The sequence below is a fragment of the Brienomyrus brachyistius genome, chromosome 5, assembly GCF_023856365.1.
Source record: "Brienomyrus brachyistius isolate T26 chromosome 5, BBRACH_0.4, whole genome shotgun sequence".
In the NCBI taxonomy this organism is placed as follows: domain Eukaryota; kingdom Metazoa; phylum Chordata; class Actinopteri; order Osteoglossiformes; family Mormyridae; genus Brienomyrus; species Brienomyrus brachyistius.
The window spans coordinates 23106500-23134127 of record NC_064537.1 but is presented as its reverse complement, the minus strand read 5'-3'; the positions used below and the strand labels follow the sequence as shown (position 1 = coordinate 23134127).

Genomic DNA, 27628 nt, shown 5'->3' with positions numbered 1-27628 from the left:
GCTGTGTTTTTATGCATAGCAAGCTGGGGAATTTGCTAACACAAAGAACTACTAAACGGATATCACCGTGGGGAAAAACAAGGAAATGTATCCTTTTTCAGCTGTGGTGGTAGGCGTGAAGGTGGTGGGTGTGAGCATTAACTCAAATGTGGGAATTGGGTGCTGGACACATGGTTTGGTGTGTGTCATGAACATCCTGTGTTGTGAAACAGGCTAGGAGCTCGAATCTGACATCCGGTGTGTTTGTGTGTCTGTGGTTCTTTCCAATCTGGAGGCTGAGAAGGTGTGTAATGGGCGATGTGATCCTTCTCCTGTGCCCATGCATGTGGAGCAGGAGCATTTATGAAAGGGTGGGGGGGGGGCTTATTAAAATGAAAATGAGAGCACACTATTGTAACTAATTGGTGTACATTTTTTATTGGAGGGTGGCTAACGTAATTTGTGTTTCTGTTTCAAGCAATTACCGATAGTCTGTCTCACCAAGCAGTCCCATAATCACAGGTAGTATGGAGGGGTATTTACAAAAGATTGCGCAATTTGTACTTTTCAGCTGTGCACAGTGCAAAGTCAAACAGGACCCCAAAAGTTTCACTGTGTCGGAGTGTCACCAAATGTTTCTCGAAAGTCTTGGAAATAGTGAGACCAACTATTACAAACGACTGAAAATTCTGTATATAAAAAAATATATCAATGAATGGTGGACAAAGGTTATTACCGTAAAATGTATTTCACGTTTCACATTCGAAAACTTGTTAATTTTGAGTAAATGTTGTTCTGACTGACCACTAATGTTGTATCGGGAAACTAAACATCGCATCGCAGCTCAGGCACGTCGTAGCATGTCCCGCTTATACAGTGTTTCTAGGAGTCGGAGTGATTTTGGATAAAAGGCCCCTCCTTTCCTAACCAAACGAAAGTGTGAATGCCATTGTGTGGAAAGCAGGAAGACACGCGCCCTTCCACGATGCGAGACTCCCGACCCGTCCCGTACGGAAGACGGGGCAACGGCGAGGGGGCGTTTCCATAGCCGCGCGCTGCTCGCCATTGGCCGGCGGCTCTCCTGGTAACCGGCGTAACCCGTGTCAACATACCGAAGGCGCACGAGTCTCAATGTTTTTATTATCTAGCCATTTGGGGTCGTTTTCAACGAGATGACATGGACCGTAAGTTTTTTTTTTTTTTTAAATAAACTGTCTTCTGGTGCACGTTGTGTTTTGGAGATCGCACAAGAAATGCTGAAGAACTGTGAAAATGAAGCACTGCCGAGCTATCTTACTTGTATTCTTAAAACCAGACCTGTTCAAATAACAAAGACGTTAGTGCACGTTTAGCATGAGTTACTATACCCTGTAATATGTAGTAATAACTCGTAGCTTGTATAAATGGAACGCATGTGCCTTACACTAGTACGGGTTGCTCCATGAAACAAAGCTAACCGATTAGCTAGCATAAAAGTTAGGCCTTCGTTGTATCCGCGGTATGGACTTACTTGTGAATGCTGCAAAATCATTTCTTCACTGGAGGAGATCGGCATCTACCCTACGTCCGCAGCTTAAGCGTATACCATTTCATTCAACATATAAAATTAAATAAAACCGTGATAGCACATTTATTATCATCATACGCCATTACGCCGTTCCGATGTCTTTATATGTCATTGCGCTCTGTTGTTCTGGACGTCTTTGTATTTCTCTATTATTGTTATTTATACACTTTCTTTTTACATGCCGAAACACAGGGGTATCCGAAAGAAACGGCACCAGACCCAAGGCAAAAGAGGTAGGCCGTCCCGCTGTGATTTAACTTATTTTACATATTGCAACTAATGTGCACGGATGTGGCGGATCAAATTCACTTCATTATCCAGGCAGCGATTTCATTATCCTTTTAATGACATTGCTCTTTATGGATAATTCGTAACGGTTAATATAAGGGATTGTCTAAACACCTATTTTACCATGGCTACGCAGAGGACGTGACTTGTGGCAATGATTTATCCTTTGTAAGATTACACCCACACGTAGAAGTCAGTGCAGGTGTCGCGCCGCACACGTCTTATGTCCAGCAGCCTGCAAAACGTGCGGATATACCACAATGTACAGATCCAAGTCTTTTCTCCCTCGTTCTCATTTTTTTCCAGCTGATGCTGTTGATTGCCATCTCTCTTCCTTTCTGTCCTTTTCTGTACCTTACAGATGCCGTAGTTGACTGTGAGAGACTGTAAGAGTGCTCCTGACTTCCTCTTCTTTCTGCATGGTTGTCATTATTCTTTGGCTTATTTGTCTAATTTGTTTGCACTCTTGCGACATAAACAGTCGTGGCAATTTAAAGCAATTTTTTGTACTGGTCTCCTAAGTGCATTAGGCTTTTATGGTTAAGCTGTATTTTAGACTGAGTTATTGTCTGAAGTTTTAATGTTCAGCTCTTTCTTACAACATGGACATGTTTTTATTCTGCTTCTGATTACATTTTAGGTCGGCTTCTCAATTCATAACGTTATTCTTATTTATTGATATCCTTTGTACCGTGTGGGTTCTCTTATTGCACAATGTTAATCTGCATTTCTGAGTGGCGAGTTGCGTTCGCCTTAAATTCCCCGTCTTGTCACTTTCAAGGGAAGTCACGGGAGCCCGGGCGGAAGGTTCGCAGCAACAAATATTGAAGAGAAGCTCGATGAATATTTAACCGTCCTTCAAAAGAAAAACAGGTTAGATGTGACTATAAAGTGTGCTTGGAGCGTCTCCTGTTACCGGACGAGGCGCCTCTGTGCCCATCCTTCTGATTTGTGAGCTGTGATCGGTTCTCTGAATGAGGTGATGCAACCTGACAGATGCTTTGTTGGCAAAAGAAGGTGATTAGCTTTGCTTCCGTTGCTCATTGTCGTGTCTTTTCAATCCCCTCTGTGAGTTCAGATTCCCCCAGGTTAGATCCATGAAGTATGTGTAGTAAATCCCACAGTTCGTGCATGATGAGCATGTTGATATATATATATATATATAGAGAGAGAGAGAGAGAGAGAGAGAGAGAGATATATATAGAGAGATATATATAGAGATATATAAAATTAATCAATGCAGCATGTACCCTCCCCAGAATCTTGCAGATCCTGAGGACCAAAGATCCAAAGCAAATTGAGCTTGAGCGTCTGGAGCAGGGCTTCTCCATATATGTGAACGGCGCAAACTCTCAGGGCAGCAGCAGGCAGCCCAGGAGGGGCAGCCAGAAGCCTGAGTCGCAGCCCCCCGCAACGAGGGCCACCACCGCGGCCGGTGAGCGGCACAGACCCCCCCTGCCAGAGCTCCAGCTGCACTTCCCCTATGGCACCTTCCTGGTGCCGCCGCACGCTTGCGGATTTGCCTGCAGATCCTGAATCCCGTTTCCAACCTGCATCCTCCCCAAATCGCGGAATGTGAGGTTTTTATGAGCAAATGATGGAGAAAAAGCCATCTGTGCTTTTTAATGTCTTGCTTTTCCCAAGCACTAGATATTGGCATCTCTCTTCGAAATGATTAAATGAATCGATGCTTAATTTGCCGACTGCACAAGGACGAGTACACGTTCAATGGAATGCTTCTTTTCACATATCCCATCATGCTCTCCTTTGAGACATAAACAAGTTTGAGGTCTGCGCATAAGGACAGCTGTTTTTTTTGGGGGGGTTAAGATCCTCATCCCTGGGCCCAACAGACATGTGACTATTCTGCTGAGAACGGGATTCAAATTGATATTAATCTGATCACAGGCACAGAGACCTAACCCACTCAGTTACATACTGCCCCCCTGTGGATCCTGTCGATTGTGTGAATGTTATCATATACAGTCATCCTTGTACATCCATCTGTATTTTATTGTTAAACAGTATCTTTGACCTCTCCTCTGTAATGATCGAGATGCATTCAGATTGACTTGCATCCTCACTTCCAGGACAAAATCCAGTCAATGGATACCTACATATATTTTTTTTTATTCTCCAATTGTTTGGGTTAGATGTTTCCAGAAGGATTGTGGGTCTAGCAGAAGATCTACAAGATATTGAGAGGGTTCGAAAAGGGAGGAGTCAAACCGCTCCCGAAAGGGTACAGCGAAAAGAATGGATTCAGGTAGGCTCGGTTTACTGCTAAAATTGTCAGCTGGGCCTGACAGATTGAGCAGGTCTCTGTGGTTCTCTGTAGGTGATCGTGATGAAGTTCCACTGCTCAGTACAGAGCCAGTGAAAGTTATGTATGATATGTAAAGCAGTGATGGAGAGAAACCAGGCATGTTAAAGCCATAGTGGGTGGGATTATCATGTGCTGCCAATCACTGACCAATGGGAGCTGCCCATTGGATTAAGCCTCTCTGTGATTGGCAGCGTGCAGCCGGACCACCCACTGTGAGACTGAGAGCCTAATGTTCTTGTATCACTTTTTAAAATAGGACTGCGGAGGAAGAGATTAAATTTAGAGATGGCCGCACCGGCCAAACTCTGAATCATTTAGAATCTTCTTCAAATTTTAATATGTCTTCATAGACTTCGGTTCATCTTAAGGCAGAGGAGGGACCGTCTCTACGCATTCGCCCTGAGTGCCACTACTCCGAGAACTTCGAGCCCTACGAGAGCATCGTGATGGAGGTAAGGGGGTCGCTGGCATCCCTGGTCCCGTGGCCATTCGTTTGGGTGACGTGTTTAAGCAGTATCTGTCATCTGTGTGTCTGCCTCCCCCCGTAGCACTCAGGAGCTCAGTCACCACACAGAGACCCTCGGGCGGCCCCCAGGCCTTTCAGTGCCAGGATGGAGAGGCGAGGGAGTCAGGGTGACCAGGAACGTGGGGAAAGGGTCCTCCTCAACATGGATGAAGTCAAGGTCTGCACACCTCTGACTTTGTGAGGTTCAGCCATGCAGCTATGTGGCAGCAATGGGGTTACTACTGAGACCGGAGCCCTTATTGGAACATACAGTATACTTCAGGTGTCAGTGCCTAGCATTGCTGAAGGTCACTTTGAATTTATAGCTGATGCTGGAGAAGTAGGGGCCAACTGGACTGAGTTCAGGGATGAGCTGTGTTCTAAGAGCCAGTCAGGGATGGGTTGTGTTCTAAGAGCCAATCAGGGATGCACAGAGTTCTAGAAGCCAATCAGGGATGACCTTGTCCCCTACCTCTTTTATTAGATGTTGCGGCGGAGCTTGGAGGCCAGTGTGAGCGTGAGGCATGGCAGCCGCGATTCAGCGGGGGAGGAGTCTGAGGAGGAGTGGGTAGAGGAGCAGATCGAGAGGGAGGAGAGTGCAGAGAGCCTGGAGGAGCTCAGCCTTCCCTCTAAAATGCCTGCCTCCAGCCTGCAGCCCAGCGAGCCCCCCAGCTGCCAGCTCGACCCCGGAGACCTGATAGTGCTGGACTTTGGCCCTTCTCCAAACGGTGACCGCCTGCTGTGTATCTCGTTACACGTTAGCGGAAAACATTCCAGGAACACACAATGGTGCCAGGTTCAGTGTCCGTCCCTTTCCGTTAACCTGTAGTACGTTTCCTGCACTTTAATATATATCTGCAGGTGGAAAGATTCAGCGTTCGCTCTCGGCCAAAAGGAAAGCCAGCGTGGACGCGTACATTCCGACAAAGCCGGTCCTGGTGAAGAGCAGACTGCTTGATAAGGCTCCTTCAACTTCAGGAAGAGATGCACCAAGTCAGTGGTTCCTGCCTTAATCCACACTGGAGCTTGATTAGTTATTGGTGTGCACGTACATTGCCTGGGCATTAGAAATAGGCGCAGTGTCCTGGGGTGAGCCAGGACGCCTTGTTTTTTTCTCAGGGCTGTGGAGCCGCGTGGAGCGCCCTCTGTCTGCCGCCCGGAAGATCGCGCAGGAGGGGCGGGACTCCGAGGAGGCGGCGTGCCGGGTGTTCCAGGCGCTTCAGAAAGAGAACAGCGTGCTGCAGCCGGGACTGCGGGCCCTGGAGCAGAGCCGCCCGGTACAGCCCGCTGAGCTGTGGTCTCCCAGCAGAATGTCGGCCAGCTCTGGGGCTGCACTAAGTAGCAAAGCTGGGCCTCTTTCTTTTAATGATTATTTACATTGAAGTCAATGACCAGTTGTGGAGCAGTTGTACAGCATCTCTCACTAAAATTCACATATCCCATTTTTACACCAGTTCTTGGTTCTTTTAGATTATAACTCACATGCTCACTCACCTTTCTTTTAAAGCCTGCATGCGCTCCCTATTGCGAGCCACCATGCAGAGTTCATTTTATTTACTTAGTGGGAGATTTTATCCATAAAAAGGCCAGTCAGTGCTAAGAGCAATTGGGCCACAATGGAGTAACTCTGCAAATCCTGGGATTTGAACTAGCGACCTTCTGAGCACAGCATCCTAACCCACTGAGCCACACACTGCTTCCCGTATCTTTGCCCTGTTTGATCCCACCACTGCCTTGGTGACGGCACATCTTCCCTGAGGCTCACCGTGTCACGCTCCCCCCGATCTTGTCCCCGCGTAGATCAGAATGTGCCAAAGGAGTGACGTCTCAGAGGCTGATGGGCAGAACGGGGTCACCAAGGCTATGCAGAGAATCTCACTCATGGAGCCAAGGTACGCCCACAGTTGTGCTTCTCACAATATACCAACAAAGTGCGAAAGGTCTCATTTGTCACCGTGACTCAGTGTTAATTTTTTTTTCTGTCGGCTCTCTATGCTTTCAAGTTTAATAAAATACTTTTTCTCTGTACCTCAGCCAACAGAAGAAACTGCTGAAGGCTTTGGAGAAGATTGAGGCGAACACTAATGCTGAAGACCCCCAAACGGCAGAGACCAAGACCAGCAGAGCCAGGCTGCCGGCGAGTGTGACCGCCAGCTTGTAACCTGAGAGACCAACCCGGGAAACGTGGACAAAAATTACCCCCTGCAGTAGAATTTCTGACAATGCCACCGAGTCCTTTGCTGTGGGAGCATGTGACAATATCTAGCTATTATAATCAGGGCCCGTTGCTGACAGAGCTGTGGCAGTCATGTTAATGTCTAATATATTATTCAGATTAGGTGAGTGTATTGTGCATATATTGTGAATTGTGCATGTGGAAATTAATGGGAGATGTTTTACGGCAGCAGAGGTCTCCAGTGCCAGTGGAGGTCACTCCCTCTCTCTACGTAACCATGGAGATCCTGTCCAACTGGGGGAACAGCCGGCAGGTGGGGCTCACCGAGATGCAGTTCTTCTGCCTGAGGAACCGGAAGCTGTTCGTGTCTCTGCACGACCTGGACATCCGGAACGCCGACAGCCCAGGGAACCTGGGAGCGCTAGTCAATGGGAAAGCCAAGGTGATGCTTCACACACCCAGAACCTTTCCTGCAATGAGGGGGAACCTTTCGGGTTCCTTGTTAATGGTGATTGAGCATACAGGGATAATCGTGATGAGTTGAGTTTGCAATGTCCTGATCTGCTCTCCGGCCCTATATGGACAGACCACCAAGGAGCAGAACATGTGGACCTGTCCTTTCCATCCTCCGGTCCAGCTTTACTTCATCATCCGCAACCCTGAGCGATCCCCTGACTTTGGCGTCTCCAAGATTAAGATCTGGAACTACAACAGGAGCCTGAACGTAAGCAACATGCCCCTCCCCTTTACCTGGCCACACCCCCATCCATTAATACAGCCCCCATCATCTATGGCCTGTATAGGGCTGCACCAGAGGTAGATGGTTCAAGTTCAGAAAGTACAAATCCAGACCAAGATTTTGTTTCAACCTGCCAATTGAGCTTGAAGAATCACAGACACAGAGTACTCAGCTGATTGGTTGAAACCAAACCTTGGTCTGGATTTTTATTTTCTGGACCTGAACTGTGCACTTCAGGGCTGTACTGTGACCTATCCATCTGTCTTACCAGGAACTAAGGCAGTGTGGAGTCTTTATATAAAATCATATATGGATCAATATTTCCATAGAGTTTCAGAGTTTGTACTGGCCTGTGTGATCATTAAAAAATAGAAATAAACAAGCTTTATGTTCAAGTCTTTGAGGATGAGCAGATTTATGCCCTAAAATCTTTCTTTCAGTTAATCAGAAATGTACAGTAAAATCTGTCTTCTCTGTTATTGTACTTTTCATGGGACATGAAAATAATCATTTAAAAATTTTGACACTGTGAAGCTCAGAGTTGGCCTCCATGAAAAATAATTACCCAGGCCGAGGTTAGACTTTGCATCCCAGGGCACAAAACAGTCCATTATCGCGAGGGGGATAAAGAGCTCCATTCACCCGTGTGCTCTCAGACCTGGAGCAATTTACAGTCACTAGTTCATCTGATATACATTTGTGTAGACCATTAGACTTGGTACCCAGAGGAAACAACACAGTAATGAGAGGAGTGACTGGAGATTGGTTCAAAGGTAGAACCTGATGCTGTGACAGCTGTTGATCTCCAAAGGTTACAGGGTGGCTCAACACTAGGGTTACAGATATGCATCAGTTTATGATGTCTGTGTAAGGATTATATGCTCACATTCTGGTCCATGCATTTTACTTAAATTTTCTATTTTTCAGATGGGAAATATGAATTATGACCCTTGTTTAATTTTTTATAAATATATTTGGCAAATGACAGTTGAATGGTAGCCCTACTTTTGTATACTGTGTTTATGCAAAAATGAGTCGTAATTGCTGCAGACTGTAGCCCAGTGGCCCTTTACTCTGCAGACTGTAGCCCCGTGGCCCTGTACCCTGCAGACTGTAGATCTGTGGCCCTGTACCCTGCAGACTGTAGACCTGTGGCCCTGTACCCTGCAGACTGTAGACCTGTGGCCCTGTACCCTGCAGACTGTAGACCTGTGGCCCTGTACCCTGCAGACTGTAGACCTGTGGCCCTGTACCCTGCAGACTGTAGCCCTGTGGCCCTCTACTCTGCAGACTATAGTCCTGTGGCCCTGTACCGTGTAGACTGTAGCCCTGTACCCCGCAGACTGTAGATCTGTGGCCCTCTACTCTGCAGACTATAGCCCTGTGCCCTGTAGACTGTAGCCCTGTACCCCGCAGACTGTAGACTGTAGCCCTGTACCCTGCAGACTGTAGATCTGTGGCCCTCTACTCTGCAGACTGTAGCCCTGTGGCCCTGTAGACTGTAGCCCTGTACCCCGCAGACTGTAGACTGTAGCCCTGTACCCCGCAGACTGTAGATCTGTGGCCCTGTACCCTGCAGACTGTAGCCCTGTACCCCGCAGACTGTATATCTGTAGCCCTGTACCCCGCAGACTGTAGATCTGTGGCCCTCTACTCTGCAGACTATAGCCCTGTGCCCCTGTGCCCTGTAGACTGTAGCCCTGTACCCCGCAGACTGTAGATCTGTAGCCCTGTACCCCGCAGACTGTAGATCTATGGCCCTGTACCCCGCAGACTGTAGATCTGTGGCCCTGTACCCCGCAGACTGTAGATCTGTGGCCCTGTACCCCGCAGACTGTAGATCTGTGGCCCTGTACCCCGCAGACTGTAGATCTGTGGCCCTGTACCCCGCAGACTGTAGATCTGTGGCCCTGTACCCCGCAGACTGTAGATCTGTGGCCCTGTACCCCGCAGACTGTAGATCTGTAGCCCTGTACCCCGCAGACTGTAGATCTGTGGCCCTGTACCCCGCAGACTGTAGCCCTGTGGCCCTCTACTCTGCAGACTGTAGCCCTGTGGCTCTTTACTCCCAAGTCGCTTCTCGTGTCACACCCGTTTCCTTCATTTTCTCTTGTAGCCCACAGATAGCTAATTGCAGTTTAGCTGATTGCTGTCTGATCCACCTGTAACATATGGATGTGTTGGAGTGCCTGTGTGTCAACCCTGTACTGTCTGGACAGTTACAGCTGACCTGGATAACTAGTTACAAGAGGAATAGATGGCTGGATGGATGGTTTAAACATAGATATACTACATGCCTTAGGTTGAGCCTGCTATATTTAGGCAAACACACTCACATGGTCATAGGTGTGGGTAGGAAGACATGAGCTGACTAACCAGACTGTGCTTTTAGAGCAGGCTGTATATCTACAATGGATGGTTTAGACGTAGATATACTATGTGCCTTAGATTATGCCTGCTATATATAGACAAACACACTCACATGGTCATAGCCGTATGTAGGAAGACCTGAGCTGACTAACCAGTCTGTGCAGTCAGAACATGCTGTATATCTACAATGGATGGGTCCAGAGCTAGCATGGAGTGACGGGCGCTGAGGTGACGGTGATGATGGTGCCAGCCAAGCGTGTGGCCTTGGCTGTGCGACGCAGCTGCAGGAACACAGTGCGGAATGTAGAGCAGAGAGGGATTAGGAGCGGGATTAGGGCCGGGTAGAGACGGCCTCTAACTCCTGTGCGGTTCTATAGCTGTCGCTCGCAGGGACCAGGCAGCTGCCTGCCCGCACTCTGTGGCTGGGGCGTCTCCAAGCTTTTTTGTACGCGTAGGTGAGTACAGGTGTGGGGGGGTTGCTGTTTCCCCCAGCAGGCTAGCGAGGTCAGTGTGGTTGTCCTGGATACGCGTTAGCTCCCTTAGCCTGCAAACTGAGCAACCAGCAGTGCTATTGGGCATGTTGGCCAGACAAGAGAATGGCTGTTTGTGTACTCAGACTGTAATGTGCTTGCAGTGCTGCGACCTTTGTAGACATAGATAGATGGGTAGATCGAATTTATTATGTTAACTATATATTTTGCATTGTTTATGAATGAAATATGTTTGTCCTTGCTGGGAATGTTGCTTGGATGTGTGTGTGTGTGTGAGGCATGGTGCACAAACGTACTTCAGGGCTTCATGTCTGCATTTGCCATTTGTTGAGAGAATGAAAAGTCTGTTGTTTTCTTTAAGGATCTGGACATCGGTGCCCGACACGTGAGGCTCTATTTGAACAGCACACTGGTGTTCGAAGGCGAGCTGGAGAAGGGCTGCGGTAACCAGGTCTTCGACTACAGCACCACAGTGGAGCTGCAGGCCCTCGGCCAGGAGTCCACCTCCCCCAGCTTGCTGTCATCTGGCCACAGCCTTATCGGCGAGAGCTCCAGCCCCAGCCATGACACCCAGCAGGGTGAAGTGACCGAGAGCCAGGGCAACTTGAGCACAGATCCCACGCTTGCAGCCGGCCTTGTCTCCGTGTCACCCATGCAGAAGGACTCCCTGGAGCTATCGGACAGCTCTTCGCTGGACGAGGAGCTGCTGCTGAGGCAAGTGGCGGAACAGCCGGCGGAGCCACCCGCCTCAAAGTGCGTCCCCACTCAGTCCCACCCCGTGACCCCCCCTTGGCTCCAGCCCCTGAGCCGGACAGACCAAGACGTGCCTGAATATGGGAAGGAGAGACCTCCGTGGCTGTTCTCGGACTTGGAAGCCATACCCTCAGCAGTAGGCAAATTGGATGGCGACTTGGGTAAAGCCAGCCGGCCACCGGGCCTGGGGAAGGAGCATTCTCTCAATGGCAGGGCAAGGCACCCCTCCTCGGAGATTGACACCGATTCGCTGGACCTGGGTGGAGGCGACCTGCTGGAGGGTTTCTGTGTGAAGCTGGACCGGCCTGTCAGCGGCAGGAGGAGCTTGGTAAAGAACGCAAAGCAGACAGAACCAAACGACGAGGGGCTGCCAGATCTGAGCAGAAGAGGTAAGTGTAGCTCTGTCCGTCTGCTGAAATCCCTGTGGTTGTAGATTATAGAGTCACTTTGTATCTTGCAAAATTGTCAATGCAGGTTTGTAACTTCAATAACGACTTCATCAACATCTTAACAACGTTCGTTCTGAATTCACGCCTTGTGGTCACATCACACCCTACGCACGTCGGTATGGCTGGAATGTGCCAGCATTGTTCTCGCTCTTTGAGACCAGGGTCGTGGCGAGTGGCAACTTGACAAATTTGTATCTAGCATTTCTGTGGATGCAAATCACTACACCAACACAGTCATAGTATCCCGGCCTGATTTCTGTGCTCAAAAACGCCAAATTTGTTAGTTCGTTTTGATCTCACACAATTTAAAGTGAGGAAGAGTTGCATACTGTAGAAATCTTGCGTTCATTAGACATGGACGGTTTCTGTAGAGTGAAATTGTTTCTTCAAACATTATTGCTGTTGTCAGCTTGTATCTCAGAGAGCTACGCTGGTCGCTGTACCTTCCTGGTGTCAGTCTGTAACTGCCTTGGGAAACCATTTATCCCATGAGTACAGGTTTATGGTTTTCTTGGTAAAATCGCGACAGTTAATGGTGATGTCTGTGTTATGTGAAATTCAATGCTGATGGTTAATCCAGTGGATGGTCTATCACTTCCCTGCAAATCCTGAGTATTTCTTTACCCAGCAGCCTGCAGCGCATATTGCTGCTACAGACCGAAGGATAAACGCGGATTATCTCACTGCAGGCCCTTTCCAGCCTCACGCCCGCTTGTTTACTGAGACTCCTCGTGTTTGTAATGGTGCTGTTTCCCACTGCGCTGAGAATCCCTAAGTGGGTCATAGGCTCGTCTTGCCACAGTTGACTGGCAGACGGTCCTCTAGCAGAAATGCCCAAATGAAAATGATGCATATATGATACTAAACAAGCCGTAAAGTTTCCCTGTCACAGGCACTGGTATGAATGGTCCATAAGCAGAGCCAAGGATATACAGAAAATATATAAATAGTAGATATTTTGTTCCAAACTTGGAAAGGAGGTCTACTCCCGGTACTTGGAATATGCATAATTATACGTGCCTCAGGCTTACTGCAGCGTGTGATGGAACCTTACAATCTGCACAACTCACGTAAATTAGGCAGATGCGGAAAATTAAATAGATGGGGCTTGAGATCGGGCTGTGGTAGCCGAAAACCAATCAATTAAAAACATGGGTGGATCGGCCCCAATTCTGGTCTTTGATATCGACTTGGGACTTCACTGCTTAGAAGTGAGCCGCTTTGCTGAACCTTGTATTGGCCTTGCGCAAATGTGAAGGTGGGCTTGTACCTGCAGCGGAGCTGGAGTCAGTTACGGGCACCAGGAGGCTGTGGAGCCCACGGTCCCGGCGCCGCAGCGAGCAGGACAACACGCTGATGGAGTCCTGGGACTCACTCATCAAATTTAATCAGTGTCAGCGGGGTCGAATCTCCAACATGGGCTTCGAGGGCGACATCTTTGACGAGTTCCTGCAGCGGCAGGGCCGCCCAGACGCGGGGCTCAGTGGCCAGCCCTCCCAGGCCACCCGGCAGGAGAATGCCGCCGAGGAGCCGGAAGAGGACCCACTGGGTGAGGCCGAGCGCGACGAGGACTTTGAGATCCCCGTCCTGCCGCGGGGCCAGCATCTGCTCATCAACATCCTGTCAACGTGGGGCGACCGACATTACGTGGGGCTCAACGGCCTGGAGATATTCAGCTCCAGTGGGGAGCCCGTGCTTCCGGCCTCCATCCGAGCAGATCCCCCAGACATCAACATCCTCCCCGCCTACGGCAAAGACCCACGCGTCGTCGCCAACCTCATTGACGGCGTCAACCGCACACAGGACGACATGCACCTGTGGCTGGCGCCGTTCACGCCAGGGAGGCTCCACCTCATCTACGTCGACTTCCACAGCCCCTGCCAAGTAGCCATGATCCGCGTCTGGAACTACAACAAGTCACGCATTCACTCCTTCCGCGGTGTGAAGGAGGTGGAGATGCTGCTGGACGGGAAGTGCATCTTCAGGGGGGAGATTGCCAAGGCCTCCGGGACCCTGTCTGGAGGTACGTTGCTATTCTCCAAACAAACAGACATCACGTTTCTATGATAGAATGACAGACGTTTTTGATGATCTGCAGTCACATGAGATTCTGATAAGTATTTTGGCTAAAAGTTTGTCTACACTGATTTTCTTTAAGATCTAGTATCACGGAAGGTATAAATACAACAAATGATAAAGTAAAAGTAGAATAAATTAGAAATCGTAATAACATTTATACTATATCTATTAAGAAATCACTGTGCATAAGTATGTATTGCTATGGTAAATATAGTGCAGAGTGGCTCTTGTGTGAATGGCATATGCACATTTACCCTCACTCTCAGTGTGAGGAATGTTACCTTGTACAGCAGAATTCCCCAGTTCTGGTTCTGGAGGTCCAGTCTGCACCACAGTTTACAGATTTCCCTGCTCAAACACAATAACTAAACCTGGCTATTAACTGTTGAACTGAATAAGGTGTTTTTGCAAACTGTGGTGCAGACCGTCCCTCCAGGACTGGAATTCGGGAACCCCGCTGTAAATCCTGTTCTGTGTGACTCCAGCTTCTGCTACGCCTTTGTACCAAGGTGGGCGGTTCTCTTCTGTCTTCCTGTCTGTAATCTTCTACTCTGCCGCCTCAGGGGTGGAGCAGTTCGGCGACACCATCCTCTTCACGACGGATGACGACATCCTGGAGGCGATGTCCCGCTACGACGAGACGTTTGAGGGTGAGGAGCAGGGCCCCGGCTCGCTGGTGTGTGAGGAAGAGCTGCAGCGGCCACGCACGGCGGACGGCGAGGGTGAGGAGCGGCCCTTCACGCAGGCTGGCTTCAGGAACGACGACGAGCGGCAGGTCGGCCATTCACTCTGCCCCCGGCGTTTCCACTCTCAATATTTGTATTTCCGCTTTTATTTGCTTTAACTTTTCTATTGTTCTGCACTCCTGCTCCACAGGTGCGGTTGCAGCTTTCGGCAGTGTGTAACCTGTCAGAAGGAGCAGCGGAGAACGTTCCCGGGATGTATACTGGAAAGTGTGGGTACTCTCCGTGGATCCCTGTGAATATCCATCCGCTATGTCGCTCGTTTATATGTTATCATATACGAGCTTCTTCACACCCTCAGGCCTTAAGATCAACCTCAGCATGACGTGGGGTGATTCTCATTACCTGGGCATCACGGGCCTCGAGCTGGTGGGCAGAGACGGGCAGAGCCTGCCCCTGGACCTCAGCATGATGAGTGCCTCCCCCCGGGACCTGAACGACCTGCCCGGATATGGCAATGACGCACGTACCTTGGACAAGTACGTTCCCTCCCTTGCATTCCCACCTCTATGTTACATTCCATCAGATTGTTCCATCAGTCTTCCCAGCTGTCTTTCCTGACTTTTGGATGCTTGACTGAGAGTCGACGTTAGTGGGGATGGTGCTTGGCTTAATGAGTAAGGATGCTGTGGCCGTGATCGGATGGTTTCCGGTTCAAATCCCAGTGTTAGCAGAGTGAGCTTCAGCATGACCCTTGACCCCCATAGCTCCTGGCACTGTCTGACCTGGATTTCTCAAAAAAAAGAAATGTTTGCCATTGGATAAAAGCATCCTTACCCATTATCTAAGTATTAGGTATATATTTGCTTAGGAAAAAAAAAACAATTTAAAATTAGAATATGTGAAATTGAACAGTGACACAATTAAATATCGTAAGAATTCCTTCTGTTCTCCAAAATGTTACTGATGGCTTGTTCGATGGTTAGATGAACACCACTTTAGTGGTGGCACCTCAGCCATTCCATGTATTTGTTACATTTCCCCACCATCTCAAATAAATAATTAACCTAATTAGTTAAATAACTCACTGAGGTATTGTTTAGCCATATGAGGTGCGCTAGTGGTCCAGCCAGTACATGGGGGTGCTGAGTCCATCTATCATCTGCCGCTCATCTGGGACTGGGTCATGGGGGCAGCGTTCTGAACAAGGATGCCCAGACTTCTCTCTCTTCCAGTTCCTCCAAAGGGATACCCACCGTGTCCGGAGTCTGCCCTGAGATCTCCCTCTGGCTGGGTGTCCCTAGGGAGGCATCCAGGAAGTGTTCTAGATAGATGCCCAAACAACCTCAGCTGGTTCCTTTATGTCTGAGTTCCGTACGTCTACGGCTGAACACAGACACCCTGCGAAGGAAGCTTATTTCCATCGCTTGTATCCCCGTTCTCATTGGTTTGGTCGCTACCCAGAGCTTGTGACCTTAAGTGAGGGTAGGAACGTAGATCGACCGGTAAATCGATAGTTTTGCCTTTCAGCACAGCTCTCTTTTCACCATCATTGACCAGAACAGTGTCCACATAACTGCTGATGCTGCACCAGTCCACCTGCTGATTTCCCGCTCCCTTGTTCCCTCACTCATGAACAAGACCCCGAAATATATGAATTCTGCTGCCAGGTGCACTTATGAACACCCTTATGCTTGAACATAGTGTTGTTATGGACAAACTGTGATTAGCACAGAAGTCCAATAACTGATCACCACTTAGTTTCAGATCAGGCAGGCAGGTCCTCCAAAACACACCCTTCTAGGTTTCAGTGTCATTATCCACATAACTGTTAAAGTCCCCAGGAGAACAATGGAGTCCCCAGAATGGGCGCCTTCCAGCACCCACCCCCCCTCCCCACCAAGGTCTCTAAGAAGACTAGATACTCCGACCTGCTGTTTGGTGGGTACGCACAGACAACAGTCAGAGCCCCTTCCCCTGCTCAGTCGAAGGGAAGTGACCCTCTCGTTCACCCGGGTGAACTTGAGTATACTGGCACCGAACTGGGGGCTATACCCACACCAGCCAACACCCAAGGCAACTCCAGGATGGAATAGAGACCTTTTGGGGGTTTAGGTCCTGAGCCTGTGCTGTGCAATGAGGTGAGCCTGACCATATCTAGATGGTATAGCTCTACCTCCCACACCAGCTCAGACCCCTTTTCCATCAAAGAGGTTACACTCCATGTCCCTGAAGCCATTATTGATAGCCAGGGATAGTCTGCCTCCCCACCCCCCTCCCATGGCCCCCCGAGAAGGTGGTGTGCACAGGAGTGGTGTATTGGATGGTCACTGGAAACATTAGGAGAGGTTTTGAAATGGCTAAATTAACAAACATAATGTCATAGTTTTACACGATAATTTCAGCATGGTTTTCTTGCACTTTCAGCAATGTTTGGACGGTCACCACAGTGACTGTCTAGCTTCATGTGGTCCCTGTGTCCCTTGCCAGGTTGATTGACGGACACAACATAACTATGGAGGACCAGCACATGTGGCTGATCCCCTTTGAGTACGGGACGGAGCACATTCTCTCCGTGCATTTTGAGGAACCTCATACTGTAGCCGGCCTGCGTATCTGGAACTACAACAAATCGCCTGAGGACACTTACAGGGGGGTGGGTTTGTCCGCCATCTTGCATTTTGCCTCATACAGCTGGGACATCCCTTTGATTCTCTGTAGAAGCTGGATTTTTCTCATATTTAACAATCCCCCCCCCACACACACATGCACACAGGTGAAAGTGATCCACGTGTCCATGGATGACACCACTATCTCTCCACCTGAAGGCTTCTTGATCCGGAAGGGTCCAGGGAACTACCACTTTGACTTTGCGCAGGAGATCCTCTTCATCGATCACCTGCCGTCCACCAGCAGCAAGGCCTCAGACACTCTGCAGGCCTACAGGTTGGTCATGGTGATACTCCGTAGTGTGATATGCTGATAACAGTGAACTGTGTAGCCAGGAAACTGTAGTTTAGCCAGTAGACTCACTAATCACTTTGTACTACATCAAGGAGGTGTCAAGTCTCCTTTAGAAAGATTTCATCCCGTATTTGATTTCAGACAAATCGATCAACTCGGTGTTTACTGCCTGGTACCAGAGATGGGGACTCGAGTTTGCGACTTGGACTCGAGTCACACACACGAGTCACTCTTAAATTGACTTTGGACTCGGCTTGCAGCTCATTATTTTTTTACTCTGACTCCGTCTCGTCGATAGCAACTTGTGAACGATAAAAGTCTTTAAGGCTCTGCTGAAATTTCTACACATGCATTGCATTGAGTGTCCAGCTCTCCCCAAGCCGGAAGGGTGTTGAACACATCACGATGTGAAGCTGTGCACACGGCATAGGTACTGGAGCCAGAGAAGCGTGGCGTCAGCTGATGGCAACAAACAAGACAGATCTTCTGTTTTGCCACTAGTACAGATTGCGGACCTGATCTGACAAAGCGCGGGATGTTCCGAGTTTTATTTTACGTTAGAAGGCATCGCTTAGAAATAGACGTTGCTTAACCTGTGCCGTTAATTATATATATGTAGTGTTGTTATACAGTGACACAGATCGGCATAAATAGCCATAAATCTATGTATGAGCTAAGAACACCTTTTTGTTTCTGGTATATCCTTACAAGTCAAGCTGTATTTTCTTACAACTTAAAAAATGCCCACACCTCTTCATTGTGCCCCGTGTACGATACATAGTATTATTTCTTAAATTATTCAGTTATGTCACGCATTCAAATTTATTGGTTTTTAATAAAATAAAAACGTAATGCCAGTAAGTAATTTGATTGAACAGTAATATCACTGACTGCTCTCCCGTAACTAAAGCTGCGGCAGGGCAGCACACATTCATTTAACTTTTTCGCATGGAGTGTCTTACTTGCATAATCATTTATTTAATTGCGCGCACACAAGCTGAGAGACAGATTGATTTTAACCATTAATTGGATTTTTGCTTTAGAATGAATAAGAAATGAAAACCGCGATTTACTGTAGACATGCATTTATTTTTGGCAACACGACTAACGGGGTCTGGGTTATACTCATTCATGAGCCAATCACATCACTCTAACGTAGTTGGGGGCGGAGTCCGCTGTGGTTGGTTTGGCTCCGGAGCAGGATCAGTCTGACATGCTTTCAGCACAGCAATTTGTATATACATGTACAGTCTCAGGAATTCATGCCAAAACTTCCTGTAAGGAATGACTTCGTCATATTGTTACTTTTGAGAAAGTATTATTAGAAAATTGCTCATGTTCTTACAAAAATTGTATTGCTTCAAAGGTATTCGAAATGGTAGTTACTTTGAAAATGTTATTATATACAACCACGGTGGAGACTTGAGACTTGACTTGGACTCTGAGGCCCTGTTCACACCTGGTATCCACATGTGTCCTGGGTGATCAGTGGGCAGCGCTAATTACAGGTGTGAACGCACCCAAAACGCATCGAGGAAGCATTGAGATTCGATCGCTCAAACCACATTCGGAGGTGGTCTGAGACGGATGTGGGCACATTCTTATAGCAGTGTGAGGGTGGGTGTGTCCCGGGCCACGTTGAAGGACTGTCTGCTCAGCTGACGTTCATGTGTGGGTGTATGTATGTACATATGCATTAAACCTGCAAGCGGTATTTGACAGATTACATGTCATAACATCTGTCAGTGCAGAATGGATCATTGTGTAGTAAACTGCATTGTGAACAACGACGCATCTTTTTCAGTACAACACCAAAGAATAAGTTTGAATCCGGTGGTTTAATATTTAATATATGAATTTGGTTTAATATCTAATGCGCGACCCATTCGCATAGAAGGCTTGTCAAAGGTCAGCATCATTAATGTTGTGTGCAGATTCGGGAAAAATAACATTTGAAAGAAGTGGTTTATTAAAGATGTTTTAGAATTTGCACAGATCATATTTAATGTGCACTTTGAAACTTCCTTATTTATGTCAAAGCTGCTCTACGCTTTATTAATGTTACTGGTAAAAGTAACATGAACATAAAAATCAAATGATGTAGGTGACAATGTGCATTCAGTAGCCTAGAAAATGGGTATGTCAATGGAAACATGGCAATAGAACAATTGTTTATATAGTTTTATATTGGACTGTTTGGGGGCTTGAACTCTTGGTCAGAAATTCAGTCCCACTCCAGTGAAACAATGAACCTCTTCATTGAAGTTTTCACAGATTTTGAGCTTCGCTGGCTATGATAAAAAGCCGAAATATTATCATATGATAAACAACTTAATGCTTTCCAGACTGAACCCTTTGTCCTTGAACTGAATGTTGTAGCCTGCCCTAGTTGTATCTTAGTACCGAAAGACCTTTTTAACATTTGTACTGTGTTGACACGGTATAAAAATGCATGTCTACATGTAGAAAGTTGAACTTCATTGTGAAATATAGTTTGAATTTTTTAAGCAGTCTTGCAGTATGTGAAATATGTTCTAATAATGACCGTCTAATGAAAATCACAACGTTATTATGAAACACAATTTTAAAATTATACATAGAAGACAAACTTTATGAAGTATTATAGCTTTTATAGAACTCCTTTAAAATAAAGACACATTATTTATCTATTTATTTGTTTATTTTCTATTATTTATAGATATTTTTATTTATTTTATTTGAAGTATTATATGATTCCATACAAACATTTTAGGCAGTTCGGTTACCCTGAAATGTGCCTATATATATTGATTTCTTCTTCTCCTTTTAATGTTCGGCAGATTCTGCTTATGGAAATGATTAACGTGCCTATTTAAATAAAGTGCGAGAAAGTGAGATCCGATTACAAGTGGTCAGTCGAGACGCATGTTAGTACCAGGTGTGAACAAGTTTGAGAAACTTGAGACTTAACTTAGCCTTTAGTTTTGTGACTCCTGAATATTTTTGCCTGGTACTGACTACCCTCTCTATTGGTAGCGTTACACCTGTGAGCGGTGCTGTCTGGTAATGGTTGGAGATCTGGAGGCACTGGAGATGCTTGTTTGTCTGTCTTGGCCTCTGAGATTCTCTTGGTTCAGCCTGGTTACCCGGCAGTCTGGCATTCAGTCTCTTCATGTGAGACAGTGCAGGAGGCGTTCTGTTACACGAGCAGCATATGCGTGTTTGCACTGGAGCGTGCTCAGATCCTGGTGAGTGTAGGTAGCTAATTAGATCTCTAGGCTTTAAGCGCGCAGTGCCCTGTAGTCTGGCTGCCATAGATTCACTGGAAGAGGAGGCTGGGGGCAACTAGACACTGCAGCTTGTAAAACGAGCCTCCACTGCGACGGGCTTTGTGGACAGAGGCAAGTCTGATTGGTCCTTAGCTGGTGATTCCACTTCCCGTGTATCCGGGGGAGATGGGGGTGGAGGGGGCAGCAGATCAAATTAAAATTAAAGTCTTACAGCACAGTACTTGATCTGTTCTTTAGCACTGGGTTCCTTCAGCGTGTCACGGTGAACAATGAATTATCGTTTAATCAAATGATCCACAGGATATCGATTACACAGCCAGTATCAAATTTGAACATTACACATGTGTGCAGGAAATTTGGTCATTAAAAAGAGGGTTGAACATTTATTTTTAATTTTATTTGTACTTGATGAATAGTTTATTTGAGTAGCTGGTTGTTGACTTTGAGACCAGACATGAGCTGCTTTGTTCAAGATGATGTCACAGGATGTGATGCTGGTGTCATAGTGTGTGATGCTGATGTCATAGTGTGTGATGCTGATGTCGTTGCCCACTTTTCAAACCAGAGGCAGCTCACAGAAAGAGGAGCAGGCCAGCATGGACTACGAGGCCCCCCTGATGCCCTGTGGATGTATCCTTCTGTCCCTGCTCTTTGTAGACATGACAGGCTGCAGGTGGGCAGTGGAGATTAGGTCAGTATGTGTGTGTGTCTGTCCCGCACTTCGCACTTTCCTTAACAGAGGGCCACCAGTCATCTTTCAGCTGCAACTGCTGACAACCTGGGGTGACCCCTACTACATCGGACTAAATGGCCTGGAGATGTACGACCAGAATGATGAGCGCATTCCTCTTACTGACAACAGCACCCTTTCATGTCTGTCACATGTGGTCATTCATGTAAAACTATGTTACTGGGCTTGTAGTCGATCCAAAATGTGTTTGGTAAATAAGGGAGCAGAAAGTATAGGCAGATTTTATACAGGTGCTCCTCAGCTTGAGATACGTTCCAGTGACCCCATCGTAATTGGAAAATAATTTAAGTCGAATATGAATATTATAAGCAAATGCATAACTATTATCACAAACAAGTAAATAAATGACTATTGTGCCTAACTAAATACCAGTAATTAAAAACTAAATAAATGACTACAAGCTTATTTGGGGGGCAGCATGGTGGTGCAGTGGTTAGCACTGTTGCCTCACACCTCTGGGACCCGGGTTCGAGTCTCCGCCTGGGTCACATGTGTGTGGAGTTTGCATGTTCTCCCTGTGTCGTTGTGGGGTTTCCTCCAGGTACTCCGGTTTCCCCCCACAGTCCAAAAACATGCTGAGGCTAATTGGAGTTGTTAAATTGCCCGTAGTAGTGCATGTGTGAGTGAATGGTGTGTGAGTGTGCCCTGCGATGGGCTGGCCCCCCATCCTGGGTTGTTCCCTGTCTCGTGCCAATTGCTTCCGGGATAGGCTCCGGACCCCCCGCGACCCAGTAGGATAAGCGGTTTGGATAATGGATGGATGGATGGAAGTTTATTTGGTTAACACAAAAAAAACACGGTCTGATACATTATAAGAAACTAAGATGTTTACACTCATGTTTGCTACAGAGACTGGATAAAGCATCATACATATTTTTTCTTGTTTAACCAACTGAAATTTATTCATTTAGTTTTTAATTACTGGTTTTTAGTTAGTTGCAGTAATCATTGTTAAACGATCAAAATTTTGCATTTGATGAATACAGAATATGCATCTTCATGAAGTCAAAATATCGTAAGTTTAATCATCGTGAAGCAAAGAGCGTCTGTAGTTTGCACAGTGAGAAATGTGATTGTCTTTTCTTGGAGTGGAAATTGAACCGGGCGACTTTCAGCTTGCAGCGAAAGAGTTGCGTAATGTTTCAGAGGCATTAATTGGGAGACTTAACGGGCCACGCTTAGACATCGCAGCCTTCCCGGACAGCGTGAACGTGCTGGATAGCGTGAACGGCGATGTGCGTACTCCCGAGAAGCTGGTGGATGGCATCAACAACACGCACGATGGCCGTCACATGTGGCTGGCCCCTGTGCTGCCGGGGGTGGTGAGTGTGTCGTGTCGGCTACACTGGCTTATGTTGCGTTCTGTACCTCGGATGTCGGAACTGGGAATGACGTCACACGCGAGTTAACAGTGTTCTAGTACAGGAAGTCGAAAAGCCATTTAACAGTACCAGGGACCCGTTTCAAAAAGCTAGCTTTCTTGTTTATCTGAATAACTTGTCGGATTTAATATACCCCAATTTAAATGCCCTTTACCTTCGTTTATTTACATTTAAACCAGACTACCTTAAATCTGACAAGTTGTCTGCTTAAGCAATAAATTCTGCTTAATGAAATAGGGCCCAATTCTTATCCAGTTAATTGTGATTGTTAGCAATATCAGTGGATAACAACACATTACGGGGCGGCATGGTGGTGCAGTGGTTAGCACTGTTGCCTCACACCTCTGGGACCTGGGTCCGAGTCTCCGCCTGGGTCACATGTGTGCGGAGTTTGCATGTTCTCCCCATGTCGTCGTGGGGTTTCCTCCGGGTTACTCCGGTTTCCCCCCACAGTCCAAAAACATGCTGAGGGTAATTGGAGTTGCTAAAATTGCCCGTAGGTGTGCATGTGTGAGTGAATGGTGTGTGAGTGTGCCCTGCGATGGGCTGGCCCCCCATCCTGGGTTGTTCCCTGCCTCGTGCCCATTGCTTCCGGGATAGGCTCCGGACCCCCCCGCGACGCAGTAGGATAAGTGGTTTGGAAAATGGATGGATGGACAACACATTACGTGGTATTTTGTGTAGCAACACTGCCACAGATAGCGGTTGGACAATACTGTGTGTACAACCGATTTACTGAAGTAATTCATAATTAAATATGTGTTAATAAACCTTATGAACCTACGGCTTTAACTTCAGTTGGTAAAGGGTACAGCCATCTTGAATTCTGAGCTCAGTGTTGTGTCGATTCCTCAGTTCCCAAGTCAGAATTCCGACCTCGGGGCGTTGAAATTTCCGACTAGGATCTCGGAATTTACGAGTTTCAAGAACACAGCATTAGATCCCATTGGCAGAGAGTGGGTCGGCCAACAGTAAAACATGTCCATTCACCTTTAGGCCGCTCATCCAGGGTCTTAGGCATATAATTCAGTGTTAAGTCACATGATGTGTGTATGTTTAGTCAGTGTTTTGCATTTTCTGTTAACAGGTGAACCGTGTTTACGTTATATTTGATCAGCCAGTGACAGTATCCATGATCAAACTGTGGAACTACTCCAAAACCCCACAGAGAGGCGTGAAGGAATTCGGGGTAGGTGCTTTTTTAAATGTCTTAGCCCTAGCATGGGGCCAGAGGCCATGTTTCATAGAGAACGGCTTTGCGTCACACCCCAGCTCCTGGTGGATGACCTTCTGGTCTATAACGGTGTCCTGGACTGCATCAGTCATGTGACCCGAGGAATCCTGCCCACCTGCGACCCGGACGTGCCGTACCACACCATCCTCTTTACCAGCAACGCCACAATCGCGCATCGTGAGAGAAACACCGTCATCAGGTATGATGCTGGCACTCAGCCCTTCTCACGTTCCCTTGCCATGGTCAGATCTGGCCAACGTCACTCTCGCCACCGTAGCCCTTTGCCCCTTTGCTTATCCACACTGTGTTCTCTCGCTCTCACTGCTGCGGGCCTGTGCCCCTGTGCTCACCCAACCTGTGTTCACTCTCTCTCTCTCACCGCTGCGGGCCTGTGCCCCTGTGCTCACCCAACCTGTGTTCACTCTCTCTCTCTCACCGCTGCGGGCCTGTGCCCCTGTGCTCACCCAACCTGTGATCACTCTCTCTCTCTCACCGCTGCGGGCCTGTGCCCCTGTGCTCACCCAACCTGTGTTCACTCTCTCTCTCTCACCGCTGCGGGCCTGTGCCCCTGTGCTCACCCAAGCTGTGTTCACTCTCTCTCTCTCTCTCACCACTGCGGGCCTGTGCCCCTGTGCTCACCCAAGCTGTGTTCTCTCGCTCTCTTCACTGTGGACCTGTGCCCCTGTGCTCACCCAAGCTGTGTTCTCTCTCTCTCTCTCTCACCGTTGCGGGCCTGTGCCCCTGTGCTCACCCACGCTGTGTTCTCTCGCTCTCACTGCTGCGGGCCTGTGCCCCTGTGCTCACCCAAGCTGTGTTCTCTCGCTCTCTTCACTGTGGACCTGTGCCCTTGTGCTCATCCGTGCTGTGTTCTGTCACTGCGGGCCTGTGCCCCTGTGCTCACCCACGCTGTGTTCTCTCGCTCTCACCACTGCGGGCCTGTGCCCCTGTGCTCACCCACGCTGTGTTCTCTCGCTCTCACCACTGCGGGCCTGTGCCCCTGTGCTCACCCACGCTGTGTTCTCTCGCTCTCACCGCTGCGAGCCTGTTCCCCTGTGCTCACCCAAGCTGTGTTCTTTCTCTCTCTCTCACCACTGCGGGCCTGTGCCCCTGTGCTCACCCAAGCTGTGTTCTCTCGCTCTCTTCACTGTGGACCTGTGCCCTTGTGCTCATCCATGCTGTGTTCTCTCGCTCTCACCACTGCGGGCCTGTGCCCCTGTGCTCACCCAAGCTGTGTTCTCTCGCTCTCTCTACTGTGGGCCTGTGCTCACCCACACTGTCATTTCTCACTCTCACCGCTGTGGGCCTGTGCCCCTGTGCTCACCCATGCTGTGTTCTCTCCACTCCAGCCCTCAGCACAGCAGGAATCAGGAACAGTGAGTAGAGATCCTCCCAGCGCCACCCCCCTTCCCAGGGCCCATCCTCTGTCCTCCTCCCTTTCCCACAGCCCCTCTCCATATTCCTCCATCATCCACCCTAGAGACGGTGGCCTGATTTTGCTCACAGTGTTGTGGTCATGTGACTGGTCCCTGGTAGGCAGAGGCTTCCTTCCCTCACAGCTGTCTGTGGTGCCCATATCCATCACCGTTACTGGATCCATACTGGTGATCGGCCTAAACTTTTTTTTTTCTCTGTTGCTTTGTAGCAACTATGTGGAAGACCAGGATGTGAAAATGACCAACGAGAACCAGATAGTTCACCATCACTCCAGGAAGAAGCCGACAGCAGATCCTGGTAATGACATGCCTTCGCCTGCACGTTCCTTTCCTTAGTTGTATATTATTGCTTATTACATATTTGAGTTTCTGTAAAGTCTAACAGGGTTTGACTCGTCTGTTTATGTTGCAGCCTTGCGTCCAAAAACCTGCATGACAGACCGAGGACAGATTGGGAAGAAGCGCTACTGAGAGCCAAAGCGAACCACGTCTGTCACGGAAGAGCCTGGCCGCGGATTATCCAGCTCCTTTCCATGGTGGAACATTGAATCCCCCCCCCCAACATGGATATCTCCCTTACCCCCCGCCATACTCCACATATGGCCTGAAGTATTTCCAGATGTCTCACAGAAACTGAAATTCACTTTAGAGACAGTTTGATCGTGCATTCCCCCTGTTCCTCTTCATCGGCATCACCCTACTGTATTAAGACGGCTTCTGCTTGTCAAGTTTTTTGTTATTAATGTCATTTCGCATAAATCTTTTGACTAGAGCAGAATTTGCCCACGTGCCCATTTACAGTTTTGCCGTATTCGTTGTGGCGCATTCAGTACAAAAAAAACACAAAGCACCATGATGGGAAATGTACCTACGTCGAAAAAGCATTTAAGCAGCCTTTGCAATCGATGCTGATGTAAACTGCCTTAATCTCTAATAGCATTACTGCATCTTTGAAGATCAAACACAATAGATGATGAGCAGTTATTTTGTACTGCGGCTGTAATGAAGCTCCATGCTTGTTTCTCATGCTGAATATGCCATAGCCTTTTTAAAGATATGTGTGTATCGTCATGGTAGCTTCTGAAACTCTGGTGGGTCCTTCGCCTGGAGGGGTTAGGCTTCAGTGTCTGAAGGCTTCACCGACTGCTTTCCAGACGTGTAGCGAGCAGCCATGTTTAAGTGACCTTAAAGTCCATAGATGGCTGCTTTAGGTGTCTGAATACATGCTTTTCTGTGTGTGTGTGTGTGTGTGTGTGTGTGTGTGTGTGTGTGTGTGTGTGTGTGTGTGTGTGTGTGTGTGTGTGTGTGTGTGTGTGTGTGTGTGTGTGTGTGTGTGTGTGTGTGTGTGTGTGTGTGTGTGTGTGTGTGTGTGTGTGTGTGTGTATAGTATGTTGTGCTCTGATGACTGAAGATGGCAAACAACTCCTGGATGGTTTTAACATTAAATGTAGTACACAACAGGAAACATATATAGAAGAGGCATGTTTATATATGGAGATGTTGACACTCTTTCTGAAAGTAATTTATGGTTGTTAATTGGGAAATGACTAGGCTTGATTGTGCATTTCTAAAGTGTGAATGCGTGTGTGTGTATGGCGTTAACAGAAATGTTTCATTAACAAATTACTAACATGCAGAAACAGCCCAACTGTTAATTATGCAAAGGTCAAAAATATACCTCAGTTATGAACACTATAGAAGTAACAGTTATGTGTGTATCGTTCTTGAGAGACTGAAATTCTTTTGATGGTGTGTAATACTACAGTCAGGAAATCCTTGTATAGGAATATTTAGGTTGCATGTACACTACAACAGTTTCAACTCATAAATTCAGGGCAGTATATGTAGGACTCCTGTGTGTGTTTTTTAAGATAATTTTGTGTTGCAAGAGAAGTATTGCTGCTTTTTGGGCCAAATCTATGCTGCATATTTTAGATTTCACACTACATTTCAGTCATGCTTCAGGTTGGAGTTCAGTTGCTGAAACTGTAAATGTAACATTCCATGTTGAAATATTTTACAATATTTTTTAAATTACTTTAATATTAGTGTATATTTATTATAGGTTTACCTAAATAAAAAGGTGTTGAGAACAATACAAAGTGTCTCAAGCTGATGATTTAATAGACTGTGAACAGTGAACAGCTGCAATGCACTTTGAACTGAAATCAAGTAGATATGGCCACCGGT

The 27628-nt window shown here is 47.5% G+C and overlaps 1 protein-coding gene across 13 annotated transcripts; it reads left to right on the top strand.

The window, feature by feature from the left end:
• The first annotated feature begins 350 nt into the window (after positions 1–350).
• LOC125741635 (katanin-interacting protein) lies at positions 351–27540 on the top strand. Of its 13 annotated transcripts, none has more exons than XM_049012806.1 (29): positions 355–1163; positions 1739–1779; positions 2616–2707; positions 3094–3269; positions 3988–4100; positions 4511–4612; positions 4709–4843; positions 5150–5393; positions 5527–5658; positions 5764–5942; positions 6466–6557; positions 6700–6802; positions 7074–7283; positions 7428–7565; positions 10803–11583; positions 12920–13666; positions 14286–14497; positions 14599–14677; positions 14767–14944; positions 16896–17061; positions 17182–17351; positions 21204–21268; positions 21389–21499; positions 22572–22711; positions 23859–23960; positions 24044–24844; positions 25158–25378; positions 25648–25736; positions 25851–27540. In XM_049012806.1, the coding sequence occupies exons 1-29, from the start codon at positions 1157–1159 to the stop codon at positions 25907–25909; spliced, it is 5685 nt and encodes a 1894-aa protein (XP_048868763.1). In that variant the 5' UTR covers positions 355–1156; the 3' UTR covers positions 25910–27540. The 13 variants fall into 13 exon arrangements, with proteins under 13 accessions (XP_048868760.1, XP_048868758.1, XP_048868756.1 ...); XM_049012807.1 differs by having other exon boundaries at positions 363–1163; positions 24044–24204; positions 25352–25378; XM_049012810.1 differs by having other exon boundaries at positions 365–1163; positions 5785–5942; positions 24044–24204; positions 25352–25378.
• Positions 27541–27628: the final 88 nt, after the last annotated feature.